This window comes from Balaenoptera borealis (genome assembly GCF_965194805.1).
Source record: "Balaenoptera borealis genome assembly, chromosome: 12".
Lineage (NCBI taxonomy): Eukaryota > Metazoa > Chordata > Mammalia > Artiodactyla > Balaenopteridae > Balaenoptera > Balaenoptera borealis.
Window position 1 is genome coordinate 31281197 of NC_138869.1, and position 16817 is coordinate 31298013.

General features: G+C 41.9%; 1 protein-coding gene across 29 annotated transcripts in view; it reads left to right on the plus strand.

Annotated features, from left to right (window-relative positions):
• The window catches only part of CADPS (calcium dependent secretion activator), a 781950-nt gene that overhangs the window by 732070 nt on the left and 33063 nt on the right, over nt 1-16817 (plus strand). For all 29 annotated transcript variants that reach the window (XM_082344670.1, XM_082344669.1, XM_082344650.1 and 26 more), the window contains 2 exons: nt 3646-3678; nt 10313-10420. In XM_082344670.1, coding sequence (XP_082200796.1) covers nt 3646-3678; nt 10313-10420 — 141 coding nt within the window. The remainder of the gene's footprint in view (nt 1-3645; nt 3679-10312; nt 10421-16817) is intronic.

Here is a 16817-nt window from a genome sequence, read left to right on the forward strand (position 1 = left end):
ACAAAAATAGAACTGATGACAGCTTTCTACCTCTTAAGGAGATGAGCAACAGAGAACAGGAAGCAGCCTTAGAGGTCACCTCATAGGGAAAGTCTCACATCGGAGCAGCATTCTACATACCTCCTGCTTGAGCTCTTCTAGCAAGGAGTTCTTCTTCTTTTTTCTTTTTTTTTTAATTAATTTATTTATTTTTGGCTGTGTTGGGTCCTCGCTGCTGGGCGCAGGCCCTCTCTAGTTGAGGCGAGCGGGGGCCACTCTTCATTGCGGTGTGCGGGCCTCTCATTGCGGTGGCTTCCCTTGTTGTGAGCACGGGCTCCAGGCGCGTGGGCCTCAGCAGTTGTGGCACGCGGGCTCAGGAGTTGTGGCTCGCGGGCTCCAGAGTGCAGGCCCGGCAGTTGTGGCACACGGGCTCAGTTGCTCCGTGGCATGTGGGATCTTCCCGGACCAGGGCTCGAACCCGTGTCCCCTGCATTGACAGGCGGACTCTCAACCACTGCACCACCAGGGAAGCCCCAGCAAGGAGTTCTTGATCACCAGAGATAACCAGTGCCTGGCTGGACTGAGATAGCTGTTCGCACCTTCTTCTGGGGCCCCATCATGTTACTCATTCATCCTGATTCTATGCTCTAGAACCACCGTGACCAAGTTCAACCCTTCAACATTGAAGGTCATTGATTAACTATGTGAAAGTTTTCATTTCGTTTGCCGTTAGCCCTTCCTTTTCCAGGCAAGATGCCTTCTCCTTTACTTTTCTTGTAGGAGACACTTCCAGACTGCCCTGTATCCTCAACATCTTTCTTCAAGTTCAATGGCCAGAACCAAAAAATGATACAATCCTAATAGGACCACAGTTTACTCTGAGCTGTTTTTTCCTGTTATTGTGGAATGGGAGAAAGATCAATAAGGCTAAGTGCAAGTCAGCAGTTACCAGATTTTAAAAAAGACCAACAAACTGAAGGCTAGTGCATGTAGGAGAGGGGATGGTTTTCGTCATGACATAGAGCTTGCCTTATCTTCCCAAACTGCTTTGAAAGGAATAGACTTTGGCTGGTGTCATTTTCTGGGTTGAAACTGCATGTTGGTGGTAAGAGTGGGTGTGTTTAAAGGTTGATCATTTCAGCTGTAGCAAAACTCCTACCAACTGCCAAGCACTAAGTCTACAGAGGGAAGGAGGCAATTTGTAGCTGAGAAGAATTGTTTTGTCAGCACCTGCCCTGACCACTGTTGCTTAAATTCCTCATACTTTCTACCACTGGTGAAAAGATCAGGAGTTCAAAAGGAAAAAGTGGGGCTCAGGAGACCCTCATGTGAGTCCAGGCTTCTCTGTCTTCTGGCTCAGATCATGATGAAATAAATTCGTAAATTCTGTGGGTTTTAGTGTTCTCAATAGTGAATAGATAAACAATTAATAGCCACCCTTTTGCAGGGTGGCTTAGAGAAGAAACAGTACGTGAAAGTGCTTTGCAAAGTGAAAAACATCATACAAATGTTATGTATTAATGTACATAGAGGAGATTTGAAAGGAAAGCCACCTTCTTGCTCAAACTAAATTCTAGAACAGGAATAAAGAGGAAAGATTTCGGGTTGAGAATCATTTAGTAAAATGTTATTTAGGCGAATTCTGGAAAGCTTTCCTCATACCCCCCTTAATGGCCCGGAGTGGTTTCCTTCACTCACCAAGCTTTGCAAGCATCCAGCTTTACAGGCAACCCTGTTGGCCTTCAGACTAACTCAGGCAGTGGCTTCTCGATCTGGTCTGTTTATTCCTCAGCCATCCTGAAGCCAGCACTGGTCACTAGCTTTTTCTCCTTCCTTCTACAAATTTTCCCTGAGTGCCCTTTCTAAGCCGGGTAACAAGTGAGTCACTGGGGAGACAGCTAGGGGCAAGACATGACAGTCTGTGGGAGACAGACATGGCACCAAAATTACTGAATTGCGATTGCAATCAGTGCTGCAAAGGGAAAAAATGTAGGGTTCTGAGAGAATCTGGAACAGGAGACTCTAGGAATCATCTTGGGTGCTGGCGATGATTCCAGGAGATAGAATGCATTGCCCTCTCAGTAATTAACTAATTGATGTGTGTTCCGCCCTTTAAAGTTTATGAGACACTTTCCCGTACATTTTGTCACTTGATCAGGCTCTCAGCCCTACAAAGTACACAGTGGTATCACCTTGTTCTAGAAATCGAGAAACCCAGGCAAAGAGACTCGAAGTGATGATCCCAAGGTCAACTAGTTCTATCACTTACAGAACTTTTGACTCTAAATCCTGGACTCTTTCCACCCCACCCATTGGCTCACTGACTTCTTTCTTGAGATTTGACATTTTGAAAAGTGGCTTTGAGAAAATAGCAACAGGGAAAAACACTCCCCTGGATACTTTCCTGGGAGACATGGGGGTAGAGGTAGTGACTCCCAATATTGGTCTCAGCCAGGTGGCAAGAGGCAGCCCACCTGAGATGTGAAAAGACATCCTAGGTGCTTGGTGTGCATCGCAGTCTTGGTACTTGCCAACAAAACTGAAAACGCTCCTCTGATCCCAAATGTAGCCCCTTGGTCTTACCTGTGCTAAGTGGAACGTGTGTGACCCGAGTCAAAATGAAACGCACAGAATATCAGACATCCTCCTCAGGTTTTATTCCTCAAACCCAGCTGTTCATTGACTTCTCACAGGACCCAGAGCCCCGCCAGATCTGCTTGTGAATCCATCCTCTCAGCCCCCATTTATTCTGTGCTTGCTGTGTCCCAGGACTCTGTGTGTGTATTCACCCTTGTATCGACCCGCTGCAACAGTTACCTAATGGTATCTGCATTTTGCAGATGAGGTAACTGAGGCTCAGAGAGATGAAGTCACTTTCCCAGGGTCACACAGCTTGTAAGTCGTAGAGCTTGGATTTGAACCCAGATCTAACTCCAAATTCCATGCTCTCAAACACTGTACGTACTCCACCACACTCCCTCCACCAGAACTGAAAATAAATGTCATACCCTCTTCCTGCACTTCCCTTCTGGGGTTTTTAGTATTTAAAACCAGGAGACATAACAACAGCCTTGGGACAGTTTTGAAAGGCTCTGGTACCCTTCCAACCCCCGCCCACAGACACCCATCTCCCTCTGGGTTAAGGGTGCCCACCCGCTACATCCCCTTCTCTTTAAGAGAGTTACTGGAAATCTTTGAGAACTCAAAGATTCAATTAGGACAAACCTGTAGCCAGATTATACAAAGACCCCAAGGTACAAGAAGTGACAGTGGACTTAACTGCTTTTCTAGACTGGTGAGCCCTCCACTCAACGGTCTGGGTTTAGCTACAGTCATTTTTCTCCCTTTTAAAGGGAGGGAGGAAAATGCAGATCTCCCATACCAGCTACAGAATCTCAATAAAAATTTTGCTGTCTTTTTCTCTTTCCTTCTCCCTCCCTCCCTCTTTCTCCTCTCCCTCTCTCTCTTTCTCTCCAAAGCAGTGGGTCTGGCTTACAGGGTAAAAAAATTAGCAAACAGATTTTATTTTTTTAGTACCTTTCTGTGTTTCCTGGTCAGCTCCGTCTGCCAGCATATTGTTTTAACTCTGATGGTGATACAGCATTGAGCTGTGAACAATTAAACATAAACACCACCCTCACTTCCATCCTCTTCTTTCCTCCTTAGGTGAAGGCAGCTTCCAAATATGTGGATGTACCTGTGAGTATTTGAAAAATGTTTTTGTGGGGTGTTCTGGCTTTCGTGAGAATTTCGATGGTGCCCTTGTCATTAGTTGCCACTAAACTGTATAGTCCTGACTAGAATCACCAGAAGAAAGGAAGCCAGGAATATTTCACAGTAAAATTGTTTTGAGATGAGAAGAGGGTAGGAAACTGTAGTTTCCTTCAACAGGAAAAAGAGATCCTATTTTGAGGGTAAACGCAGTTCACTTTCATTTCCATTTTCATGGGTTTCTCTGGTATACTTCATTCTGTTATCATCCAGCTCCCTTCCCCTCCTGCGTGCACACCTTGGGAGCAGGGCCTTAGCTAGAAATTTGCACAAGGGTGCCAGTATTTTTTTTTAAACAAATAAATTCGGAATTTGTTCATTTTGGGGTCAATTCTGCAATTGTTTTAAGGGAACCTTACAAAACTGCTTATAATTAGTGCAGACCTCGTTAATGAAGAGCACTCTCCAAGTTCACAGATAAAGCACTCAAAGTTGCCCAGAATTTACATTTAAATTGAGGTTAAGTTCTACACATGAATGCCAGAGTGTGGGATTACCTGTGATAAATCAGGATACATTTATGGACAGACTTTGCCCTGCCTATTAGCAAAATAGAATTGGAGAGATTTAAATATATTCCAATGAAGGAGAAAAGAAAATGATTCTGTTTCTCCATTTCTAACAAAAGAGGTGTGAGTCTATTATAAAATATTAAATTTAGAGAGCTTATCTCAACAGCCACCAACGGTCTTGTACTGAGGGTTTCTCATTCTGAACGTGATTAAGTACCCTCCTTGTTCAAATACTTATTTGTTAAAATTTGTTTTTTTTCTAAAAGGATTTATATTAACATTTAAATTCATTTCCCCAGGAAGCTAAGTGTGTAATGGTTTATTGGCTTATTTCTCAAAGGATGGCAAAATGGAAAATTGGAGTGAGTTTAGCATTAGCATATATTTTGTTTGTTTAATGAAAGAATGTACAATCAATAATTATGCTTTGAATTTATATAATACCTCTCATTGGGGGACCTCCGACTCCTTCATGTAGATAGTCCTTATAATAGAGAAGAGAAAAAGGTCACATACCTGGAGCAAGGAGAGAAGTTAAGTAATTTATTTTCCCAAGCCCCAAAGTAGAAACTTTCAGTTCACAGGGAGCAAACTACTCAAATTCTCTGAGCTGGTTCTCCATCCTTAAAATAAAGAGAATAATAGCCACCTCACAGACTTGCTGTGCAGATGAAATGGCCCATGTATGGGATGCTCATCTCTGTGCCTGGCACTCACTAGATATTTCAGCAGCAGGAGCAAGGCCCTTGGGTTGAGGGAGGGGCGAGCGAGTGCTTTGCTCTATTGCATGGGGTTGGAGGGGGGTGTGAATTTGCTGACATCCACCCTGGCCTGCACTGGGCTTCAACAGTAATAGAAATGGAAATTCTAGTCCTCAACCCGAAGATCTGGTAGCTGAAGTCTGTTTTCTGTTATACCTCAAAGCAGAGGGGAGATCTCACCAGTGAGATGTAAACAGGCGACGGGTTGGCAAAACCCAAATACTTGGGGAAAAAAAATGATCTGGCTGAAATTATTGAGGAGGTCAAATTATTTGGGGTAGGTCAAAAAGTCAAATATTGGCAGTGTTCATTAGTTCAACCTACTTCCTGCCAGCCAGGCTCAAATTTATTGTAAAGATGAGGAAAAAATGGACTCTACGTCAACGTGAAAGGGAACAAAAGTCAATGAGCCAAGTTTCGTCCCTCCAGGGAGGCAGAAGAAAATGATGCAGCATGTCCCAAAATGGGGTACATTTCCCACCGATGATATACAATACCGTAGAAACAGAAACTGCAACCAAGCCTTACAAAGCAGCCACTGTGTGCCAGGCGCTGTTCAAAGCACTTTACATTTAATCTTCACAACAATCCCACTTTAAGATGAGGATACTGTGGCACAGAGAGGTTGACTTGCTCAGGATCCCACAGGTGGTAAGGAGCAGAGCTGAGACTTAAACCATGCTCCTAAACACTACCTCATTTGCAAAATGATTTCCTTTAGTGCACAGAGAAACATCTCTATTTGGATAACTGAGAAATTATTTTAGTGAGTATTAGAAAAAATACGATAGGCACATTAAATGTGCTCTTTCACCATGATTTCACCACTTAGTACAGCTTGGGACAAAGCTAAACTTTAAAATTAAGTTCGTTAAAGTATTTTTGTAACAGACAATATTATAATAAGTTTTAACAAATAAACAATTTTCTAGAAAATAATAGTACAAAATACACAGGTACTATCTGTACATTGTTCACATAGAGTAAATAGTCATCATTTACGTCTCAGAACAACCCTATGAAGGGAGTAATATGATCTTTCTGTGTCACAGCTGAGGAAACTGAGGCGCAGGGAAGTTAAGTGGCTGTCAAGGTCACCTGTCGAGTAAATGGGAGCGTGAAGATTCACGTGCTCGCAGTCTGATATATAGAGCCTGCTAGCACTGGCTCCCAAAAGTCAATTGTGTGCGTTTCTTTCCAACTCTGCCTTCAGTGAGGGCACTTTGGTAGCTCAGACTCAGCCATGGAGGGAGTATTTACACCACGGAAACTGGCAAGCGCTACAGATCAAGGTTTGCTGTTTTGTTTCATTGTTTTTGTTTTGAAGAGTCAGTTGACCAGCTTCACCAGCGAATATCACCTATTAAATCAGTGGTCCCCAAACCAGAATGTGTAGAGGTGATACTTGGCAAGGGTTTTTTGGTTTGTTTTTGTGGGGTTTTTTTTAATAGAGATTCCCAGCCCCTTGCCTCCAGAGATTCTGATTCAGTCGTTCTGGAGTGAAGCCTGGAAATCTCTTTCTAGAATAGCTCTCCACCTGATTCTGATAGATGGTGCAAGTTTGGGAACCAGTGATTCTCGATCTTGGTGTTGTATATTGGAAACATCTGGGGAGGTTTTACGAGGAGTAGCCTGAGGTTGCTTGCCAACTTAAAGCAGACTCTCAGGGTATGGGGTCTAGACATCAGTTTTGTTTGTTTTGTTTGGTTCTTGTTTTTTAGGCATCAGGTTTTTTCTTTAAAGCTTCCCATATCCTTCTCATTTACAGCCAGGTTTAAGAACCATTGGATAAAATCATCTTTCAAGTTTCTTCTAGCTCTGAAGACTGAGTTGACCTCTGTTGCCCTGTGAGGGTTTTGGCACACGGTTTATTGGTTTAGTTCCTTGTGGGGACTAGTATTTAGTTGCCTTAGAGGTTTGTCTCTTAATTATCTACACTAAGAGAGAGAAGCGCTGTTACCAGGTCATTCAAAACATTGCATAATCCCCAAAGCATATCTCTTTGTCTTAGATGGAGTATTCGACCCTTCAGTTCGGAGCAGATTTGCATTCCTAATTAGGGCTTGCTTAGGATGCCGAAAATTTGAATTTGTTTTCCTCAAGCTCAGCAATATCCTGGGAGGAGCAAGCTACAATTCAAATGTCCTGTTTCTTCCAAGCCACCAAGTGGCTTCTTCCCAAACTATGTCTTCCACACATGGATGGAGTTAACTATACAGACATTTATATAGTCGTTGTTTGTTTAATTATTTTCTAACATCTACATCCTATGCCATCAGTCCAAGCCGCACTTAAAATAAACAATGTAATTGTGAGATATTAAACACCGTCATCTAAAGTCTTTCCCATGGTGACTAGATAGCCATGTGGTATAAAGCTTCATTTACCTAATAGCATCAGTTGTTTAGTCAAAGAATATTTTCCATCTACAACTACAAGTTAGCTTTTTGGTTGGTGGACAGTTTTTATTTTAACCATTTTGGTTGAAAACCTGCTTAGAATGCATTGCACAGCCTTCCCTGCGTTTTTCAATAGGGAACTGACAGTACTTGAACATTTTCCCTATGATCAAGGATCACCATTGTGACTGTGTCTTTCCCCAGTAGCCCCGCTCCCCTGAGGACCTCTCAAAGTATAGGGGCCTCTGCCCTTCATAGCCCCAGACCTCAGGGGATGCTGAATATATGTGTCTGGTGCTCCAGTTTGGCAGCCTTCTCCCTCAAGCTCAGGGTATCTCGGAAAGTGATAGCTTTAATCAACACACCTGTTTCAAATAAGTCCCCTCATCCCCCTTCCTGGTCCCGCAGAGGATGGAAAACAGACTTGTTAGAACTGGACGTAAAGCTGGTTAAAATGGAAAACGGTTGTGAGTGGGGAACCAGAGGACTCTGAGAAAACACATTTCCATGCAGAGACTTTGTCATTTTTATTTTGACGTTGGTTTCTCTGAAGCCCCTTTTTTCTTCTTGGTTCCAAAGTAGGTTCCAAAGGTAGGTAAGGTCATGAAGTGATAAATCTTGTCACTTACCCAAGTGACATTCTTTCTTGGGGGGAAAGAATCATAGTGGCTCATGTTTGTATAGCAATTTATGACCTTTGAGGCATTTTAACTTCCATTATTTTAGCTGATGATCACAACAATCCTTGAAGGTAAGTAGGGGAACTATTATTAATCCCATTTTACAGATGGTATAACCAAGGCCCAGAGAAATTGAAATGATTTTCACAAGCTCCAGTGTGTGGGGGATCCAATAGAAATCCATGTAGTGTGACTGAGGAGTCTAAAAAAGGAGGTGGGACAGGGGCTTATTCATTCATGATTTTGTTCATTCTGCAAGTATTTACTGAGCACCTACTATGTGCCAGTCCTCATTTATATGCTGAGGACACAATAGAAAATAGAGCAAATAAAGTCCCTATATTCATGGAGCTTATGTGCTAGTGGGAGAAGACAACAAACAAATAAATATATAATACAGTGTCAGATATTGGTGAGTGCTATGAAGAAAAATAAAAGAGTCAAAAGATAGAGACTCATGGAGTTTAACTACCTGGGTGAGCTGAACCGCACTGATTTTTTTTTTTCAAGGTTTTTAAAACATAAATGAAATGTCCCTTTGAGGACAGTAATTTAGTGAAAAGAGAAGGAGTGGTGAAAATAACCATTATTGTAGATCACTGTTGTGGTTACAAATAAGTCTGCTGAATTTGGCTTTGAATCTTAGCTCTAAGATGGCTGCATGTGTCCAGGAAAGGGTTATATCTGCCACAAGCATCACCAGGGAAGAAATGGAAACAATAATAATGTTTCTCAAGTGCCCCAGGTAGGGGTCCCCATCCCCACTGAGAACGCCCTGTGATGTCTGGCTGCCAAAGGGAGAGGAGGAGAGAGGTGCCAGTTTAGAACTGATAGCTATCACTTGCATCTCATTGGAGAACCTCTGTTGTTTCGTATCATAAAACTGCAACAATTATAGGACCATCACACAACCTGCTCAATCCATTTGCTGAAAATTGCTTGAAAGTGTAACAGTTGACTACTGTGGCTTTGAGTTGTCCTCATTGTTTTTCAAATTAATACCTTGTCATTGTTTCAGCAGGTGTTAAGAAATGTTACTAGCATCCCAGGGGCCAAGCATTGGCCCTTTGCTTGATAATTGTTTGCTTTGTATCAGGAAAAAAAAAAAAAAAAATACAGTCCTACTGTTTCCAAACCTTCCTCATTTTCACCCTGGAAATTACACAGAAGTGTTAACTAACTTCAATTTGCAGTGCCTGACAGTCACGTCTTGTAGAGAAATGATACTTTGTGATCTAAGGTAAACCACAGTAATGAAAACTAATCTTTTTAGTTATTAGCAAACATACATACCCACTGTGGAAATTTAAGGGGTTTGTGGCAGCTCTCCTAATGACCCATATTACAGTGTTTTAATAGGTTTCTTCAGAGATAACTTTGATTGCAACATCTCAAGCAGTGTGCATTCTTAGTTTCTTTTTTTTCCTTACAGTAAATTGTTTTGTAACTACTGGATGAACCACCTGCTTACCTTTCCAGAAAATCTAATTTATTTAAAAATCAAATCCTTCCCCCTCTCCATCTTTTTTTGACTCATTGGACTCTAAGGCTGTACCTTGGACTCTAAGGGAAGCAAAGACCACTGGTTGAATGTCTCCTCTGAGTAAACTGATAAGGAAATACTTACCACATACTCAGGTTAAAACTACCCCTCAAAAATATGACTTGGGTAGGAGGGGATAGAGATTTAAATACAATTTCTTGACTTGGCACTTCCTCAATTTTTTAAAGAAGGGATCGGGGAAGGCTGTCACTTTTCTAATATTATATTAAGGACAGACAGTGGAAGGCAGTATGTTTGAGTATTTTTCAATGGAGGTTTCAATCCAAAGAAAAACCAGAGACTGTCTCTGGGTTATCTGGTGAAGATTTATCCATCAGAGTATCTTTGCCAGAAAAAAAAATTAATAGTAGAAAAAAAATAATAAACTATACAGCCCTGTAATCCCAACTCCCTTCTTGCCAGGTTGGATTTCTGGAAAGAGCGGGAGGTTCGAATATCAGTTTCAGTTCCTGGAATATCAGAGCAGGCTGTGGATAGCGATACTGTATACCATGGATAGCTTCCAGCCCCGGTGGATAGCCTCAAACTCCAGCAAAAGCTCTGGGGGTGCACAGCAGGGTGAGGTGGGGAGAGTAAAATGCATGGGTCATCGAGAAAGGGTCACTGTCTGAGAAGTCCATTTTCATGTTCTCCTGTTTCTTTGCAGAAACCCGGGATGGACGTGGCCGATGCCTACGTGACTTTCGTCCGTCACTCTCAGGATGTCCTTCGTGATAAGGTCAATGAGGAGATGTATATAGAAAGGTTATTTGATGTAAGTAAGTGCCTTCTCCTCCTTGAAAGCCAAGGAGGAGACCCTCCAAAATGTGACAAAATAAGAGACAGGAGGATAAGTCACATTTTGAGAAAATGGATTGGTCCTGATGCAAGCAAAATCTTTTCCTCCCCGTCTGCCTTAGGCTCTTATCTGTCGTGTGTCTGTTCCCAACCCACCCTGGCGTGGCCGTGTCTCAGTCCCAATCTGTGTGATACGTAGGATGGCACAGGCTTGCGCAAGCAGGCACATGCCTGCACGAAGCTTGTGAGGCGGCAGCTTCCTCTCACTGGCAAAGACCTTCCTCGGTCATGGTGCCCCTCCTTGCAATCTGGCCCTGCTGTAGGGAGATGTTCCCTGCCTTCCAGGAGGCTGAGGGTGGTACCTCCCTGCCAGCAGCTGTGGCGTGCAGCTGTGCAGTAAATGTATCGTTATCGCTTCAAAGATGCTTCTGTTTCTGGAAGACTAGAAGTCTTTAGCTGGCCCTGGGTTTTGGCAAACATGTTAGTTACTTGGTCAATTGCCGTTCTAAACCCAGGTGCCCCTTCTCCACTCCCCCTCCACCCACCTGAAAATTTGGGAGAAGAAGCAGGTGTACAGAGAGCAGGTACATCAGGCTGCCAGACCCGGATTGAACTTCAGAAAACAGATTTCTGAGGCTTAATAGTTATCAAGCAAACTTACTTCCACTGTGACTGCATCTGCACTTCCAAAGCAAACCACTGAGGCAAAAAGAAAAAAAAAAAAAAGGAATCTGCTTCCGTCTCAAATCTCCTGCCTCTTTCAGGCCAAAGCAGATGGGGCTGCCTAACTTAGCCAGATATTTTGTTTCAAGTTTCCACCGAATTTGCCAGTGTAGACCCGGCCAGAGTGCATGGAAGCCGACGTACTTGTCTCCGTGTGGCTCTAATTGTACAGCCTACTTCTGTCTCGTGAAGCGTGAGCTCCTCCGGTCCAGGTTTCCATATTTTTAGTGCCAGCTCAAACATTCATGTTTTGGTCTACTATGGAATCCATGTTTCTATATTTTTTCTGTGATTGTGTTCAGCAATTTGCATCGAGTTTGTGTGTGTGTGTGTGTGTGTGTGTGTGTGTGTGTGTGTTTGTTCCATGGCTAAGCGAGCTCATTGTTGGCACTGCTAAAGAGTCTGCAGCTCCTGACTTTTCTCTGCTTTGTCTTCCAGCTCATTTGCTTTCCTCGTGTGTTGAAAAGGCTCCTGTCTTTTTTTTTTTTTTTTTCTTTTTTAATCATCCCCTCTCTGTGCTCAATATCGCTCTTTCCTCTGCATCACCTTTCTTCGAGAAAACCCTTCTTACTTTTTAATTCCCACCCGTCCTCTCTCGGATTAAAATGGAACTTATCTCTCATGTCAAATGTTTTATCACATTATATCAAGTGGCATGAATTAGAATCAAATAATCTTCCTGTGTACATCTTCTAGCATGGCCCACATCCACTGAGAATGCCTCATACATGCATAAAGCTCACCGGCGGGTCCTCTCCCTTCTCTGCATGCGTGCCTTTATGAAAGTACCGAGCCTAGAATGTCTGGGGCCCAATCACCCAGCCAATAGGCATTGAAAACAGGCAGGTAGCACCCTCAGGTCTGCAGTTTGGAGTGTGGACACTCTGCCCATCTCCGCTGAATGAAATTCCAAGCCACAAACGTTCAAGAAGCCTGTGGGTTGTTCTTTTCAATGCCTAGGTTGCCTTCTTCTTTTTTTTTTTTCTTTGATCAGTATCTTCTGATTCTCAGTTTTGTGTGGCCCTCGCGTGCGTGTGCGTGCGTGTTCCTGTGTGAGTGTGTGTGAATAACCCCGTGCTCTCTAAAACTTTCAAACATCTAGTACTGAATTTCACGTTTAATCTGCCATTTAGCCTATTGTTTCATTGACAAATAACCAACCCTTCCCTCTTGATTTTTTTTTTTAATTAGAAGTACAAGGGGGAAAAAATTTTTTTTAAGGTAGCTTTGTTGAAGGCAGCAGGGCAAATTGTCCTTTTCTGGGGCTTTTTTAAAGGTAAAGGACAACTGAATCTTTATTTAAGAGTGTAGCTTTGGCTAGCACAGATGGTAAACTGGACTTGCCCGACTGTTGAAGAACACAGGCAAATTCAAGCCCTCTGGTCATTTATTTGAATTAATAATGAAAAAAAATCACTAAGAATATGTTTTTCAGGATGCAAATTATGTTTAGGGTCATTCAGAAATTCACAAATATGTCAAGTCCCTTGTGGAATTACACTGACCAGCATAAAATGGCATCAGTAACATTATAAGAATCCCCACAATTTAGTCTCTTATTGTCCCAATTCTGTTTTCCCAAGGGAGTCTTAATTACCCTTCCCTGAATATCTGATTTTAAAACTTAACCATTACAATCATTCACTGCATATCACTCCCACCCCTATGGAAAAACATTTTCGGTAGCCTATTTAGAGATAACGAATTGAATTTCTTTGCCATTTACTTCCTTACTTCCCAAATAACCTGCTCCCCTAATTTACAGAATATTGGTGCTAGGCAACCTAACTGATGTCGTGCAAAAAAAGTTCTTGAATCTGTCATGGATTTAAAACATTTGTCATTCGAAAAAACCCAGAGCTTCTCAAAAGGCTTCATTACCATGCAGCCCCAGTAATTTAATTCAGTACTTACTGTTTTTCTATAGTCTAGCAGCAAAACATCAGATTACCAACATGTTTGATTATTTTCGGCTTCTGTTTCCTCAAGCAGGGTGTTTATTTCTTTACATATATGCTCTGGAAGGCACTCGTGTCCACCGAGCTAAATAAGGGAATCAGAATATTAAGGCAACAGGGTGTCTGTGAAACCTCCCACCCTACATTTCTTGCTACAATGAACTTATCCTTTCAACTTCATTCCTAATGATAGTGGTCCCGGGGCGGGTTTCTGAACAATTGGCAGAAAGCTACTGAGAAAAACTTGTTGATCTGAGAGGTTTCTCTTCCAAATTGTTGCATTTTGATAAATGGCAAAAATGAATAATAGAAAATTAGCATTTTGAATGAGGAAAAATATATATCTCTCAGATTGTTTGCTGTTTGGAGGTTGTTGATTTTGACTCTTGTGTCATTCTCTGGTTTTTAGTTCCTGCTGGCATCTGTCATTCAGAGGCATGTTCTCAGAGCTCCTGTTGTGTTTTTAACTGTGTTTCAAAGTCTCAGTTTGATTTACCTGAGAAGTCCTTTAAGTTCTTGCTATTCAGGATTATTCCCATTTTTTGGCCTGAGTGTACCTTGTGGAAAAGGCTGGATGGCATTAGTGTGTGTCTGTATCTGAGAATATTTGGAGTAATAGCTGGTCATTTAATGAGTACGTCTTCCGTTTTAACCAGGCCCCTATCTCAGTGTTCTCTCTCTCTCTGTCTGAGCTGGTTTTTTCTTTGCCTCGTCATTGTACTTCTGGCTGGAATTGGGTGCTTGTGGGAGATTATCGGCATAGCATTTGGGGCTCTATATTTAATGTTCTGCATTTTTATCTATTTTATTATGTAACTTAAGAACAACTTTCCAAATTCATCTTCCCCAAATTTTTTTAAACAAGCATTTTCTGGGTTGATTGTAGAAATACAGTCAGACATAACATTGTCTCACCAGGTCTTTTTAATGCAGTGTAAGTTTCCCTGTTTATTAATAATTGATTTACATAGTCCTCCTATAAAATGCTAGCAACCTGTTTAGTCATGCACCTCCGAAAAAAGCTAATCAGTCCAAAATTAAGTGCTGATGGGAAATGAATCCTCAAACTGTTTTTCTTGGTATTTCAGATATGCAGCTGTACATTTTTTCATCTGCATTTTTGTAATTTTTTTCCTAAAAAATGGCAAGCCATTGTAAACTGGTTTCAGTTGCTACAAAAATAAGTTTATAATATTTGAAACAAAAGATTCAGAGGTTTAGAGCAAGAGAATATGCCGATACGTACAATAACAAGGAATCTAAATTATATTAAAGGTGCTGAATTCTTAAAAGAGAATCCGATTGCTGTCAGACTCAAGTGAGAGCTTGGCCTCTTTGAAAATTATTGCTGACTTTTAAAGAAAATATAAAACATGGAGATGAATAATCTCCATATTCCTAAAGCAGAAGCTGAAAAGGAAAGCACAGCCCAAGAAATAACTCGAAGACAGTGATTTAAAGCTTGAGTGTCCATAAATCATGCAGATAGCTTTTCCCCCCTTCTCTGGTGATTAATTCACTATCTTCCCTGAAACAAAAACATGCTTTTTGAAATTAGAGATCAGATCATCAAGAGAAGCACCTAAGATTTCAAGGTCTAAACAAAAATTAATTTATTTTCTTTCCTCCTTGTACTTCTTGAAGACACAGACTGAGAAGAAAATCAGGATTAAAAGAGATGTGCTTAGGGTGAATTCATCTGCTTAAACCTCACAGGCTCGGAGATGAGTGATTAAAAAGCCATCTCGAACTTGGATGGCATCCACATTGGGGGTACTGCTGCATCCGCACTGGCTTTCTTCAGGCCCCCGTGTTACTGTGAACCAGGCCCAGGGAACATTTGACTCGAGATGATACATGGATTATATAGGTCAATTATACACTTAATCTGCCTTCTGGAGGATTAAGTATTTGCAGATTGCCTCTGCATTTGGCTTCTCCGTGGCAGTTATCAGATCAGGAAAGGACCCCTCACCAAACCGCCTCGTAAGCACTTAATCAGGCAGCGCGGTCAAGTTCGGCTGGGGCTGCTGCTCTGTATTCTTTGCCTTGCACAGATTTTAATTTGCTGTTCCATTAGCAAATCGTATATTTGTCCACTTTACGTGTCAGCACAGTAATTGAGTGTGAATATGTCCCTTTAAAGGGGTAATTTGAAAAATGAAACCTCTGCCTATTAAACTATATTTGCTGTATTTATATAAGACGCCACAGATAACCTGATCATTCATAACCTGATTAAATTACAAAAGCACTACCCATGTGAACGTATATCAATCAAGGTAGGAGCCATCCTGCTCAAGGAAGTAAGTACAGGAGAACAGGCAACAAGGAACGCAGTATGTTATTAGGTGATATCTGTAAGGTGTATGGCCGACTGTCCAGCTGAGGGAAATTACTTTCCAAAGTGCAAAAGTGGGGAGAAGTACACAAGATTCACCAATATGACAGGTGGCGGTTCTAAGGGCTGATTAAACAAAATCATGGCATATGGCATTCAAGACACTGAGACAGTCTACTCTATAAGCAAGAAGCAGGTTTGGTTGCCCCTTCATGGGAGCTCTTGTGTAGTGAGCCTGGGCCTTGCTTCTGGAGCCTTCAGACCTCACCCTTGATCCTTACAAGCTGGGTGACCTTGGACAAGGTATTTAATCTCTCAGAGCTTCAGCTGATTCATCTATATAACAGAGATGATAATAAGCAGAACCTTCTCATGGAGTCGTTACGAGGGTGAAGCACCGTGTGCTCCTGCCAGCATCGCGCTGTGGAAGCATTTGGTAAGTGTCCTCCGCCGTCGCCACCACCATCATCTCATCACCACCACCACCACCACCATCATCATCATCATCATCATCATCATCATCATCATCATCATCATCGCCATCACTGAAATGGAAAGGCTTTTCCCAGGCATCTTTTTTTCTTGTTAAACAAAACCCCATCTCCATGCTAAGGTGCTGTAAGAATCTCGCTGTCACTTTCAGGCATTAGCTCCAAGCTTGCTTAGAATTACATGACGTACAGCAGCCTAGTACCGGTTTGCTTTTGGTAAAACGTAGTTCTGAAACAAGCAAAAGAGTGATGGTTAGGGCTGGGGCTTTGAAGTAAGGCAGACCGGAGAAGGGATCCTGGTTTTGCCACTTCTGAGCTGTTTAACTTCGGGTGAATTAGTTAACCTCTCTGAGCCTCAGTTTTCTCAGCTGTAAAGAAACTTACTTCTTACAGTTCTTGTGAGGACTAAATAACACAGTGGATGTAGACTGGCATAGTTAAAAATTCGACAAGTCTTTTACCATCATCATCATCGTCTCGTAGAACTATTTGTTCCTTACAGTGACATTGAAATGACCTAGCCCTGCCCCCTAAACAAAACCACAGTGCATCGGCAAATAAATCAGAATTGACCTTCTGAACTTGAGGAGTTGGGGGCGGAGGGGAGGATGATTAATGCCTTTTATTATTACAGATGAAATAAATTTACCTTGTAGACATTTAGAAAATACAGCTAAGCAAAAATCAGAAAATATTACGTGCCCAGCAGGCACAGATTATTCCTTGAGTTTATTCTTTGAATCTTTTTCTATGTGCTTATATACTTGATGTACTTTTAACCAAAATAAGTGAGCAAAAATTGCTGTTTTTAAGTTAATGGTCTTGATTTTCCCTACAAATAAGTGTTTGACTAATACACTA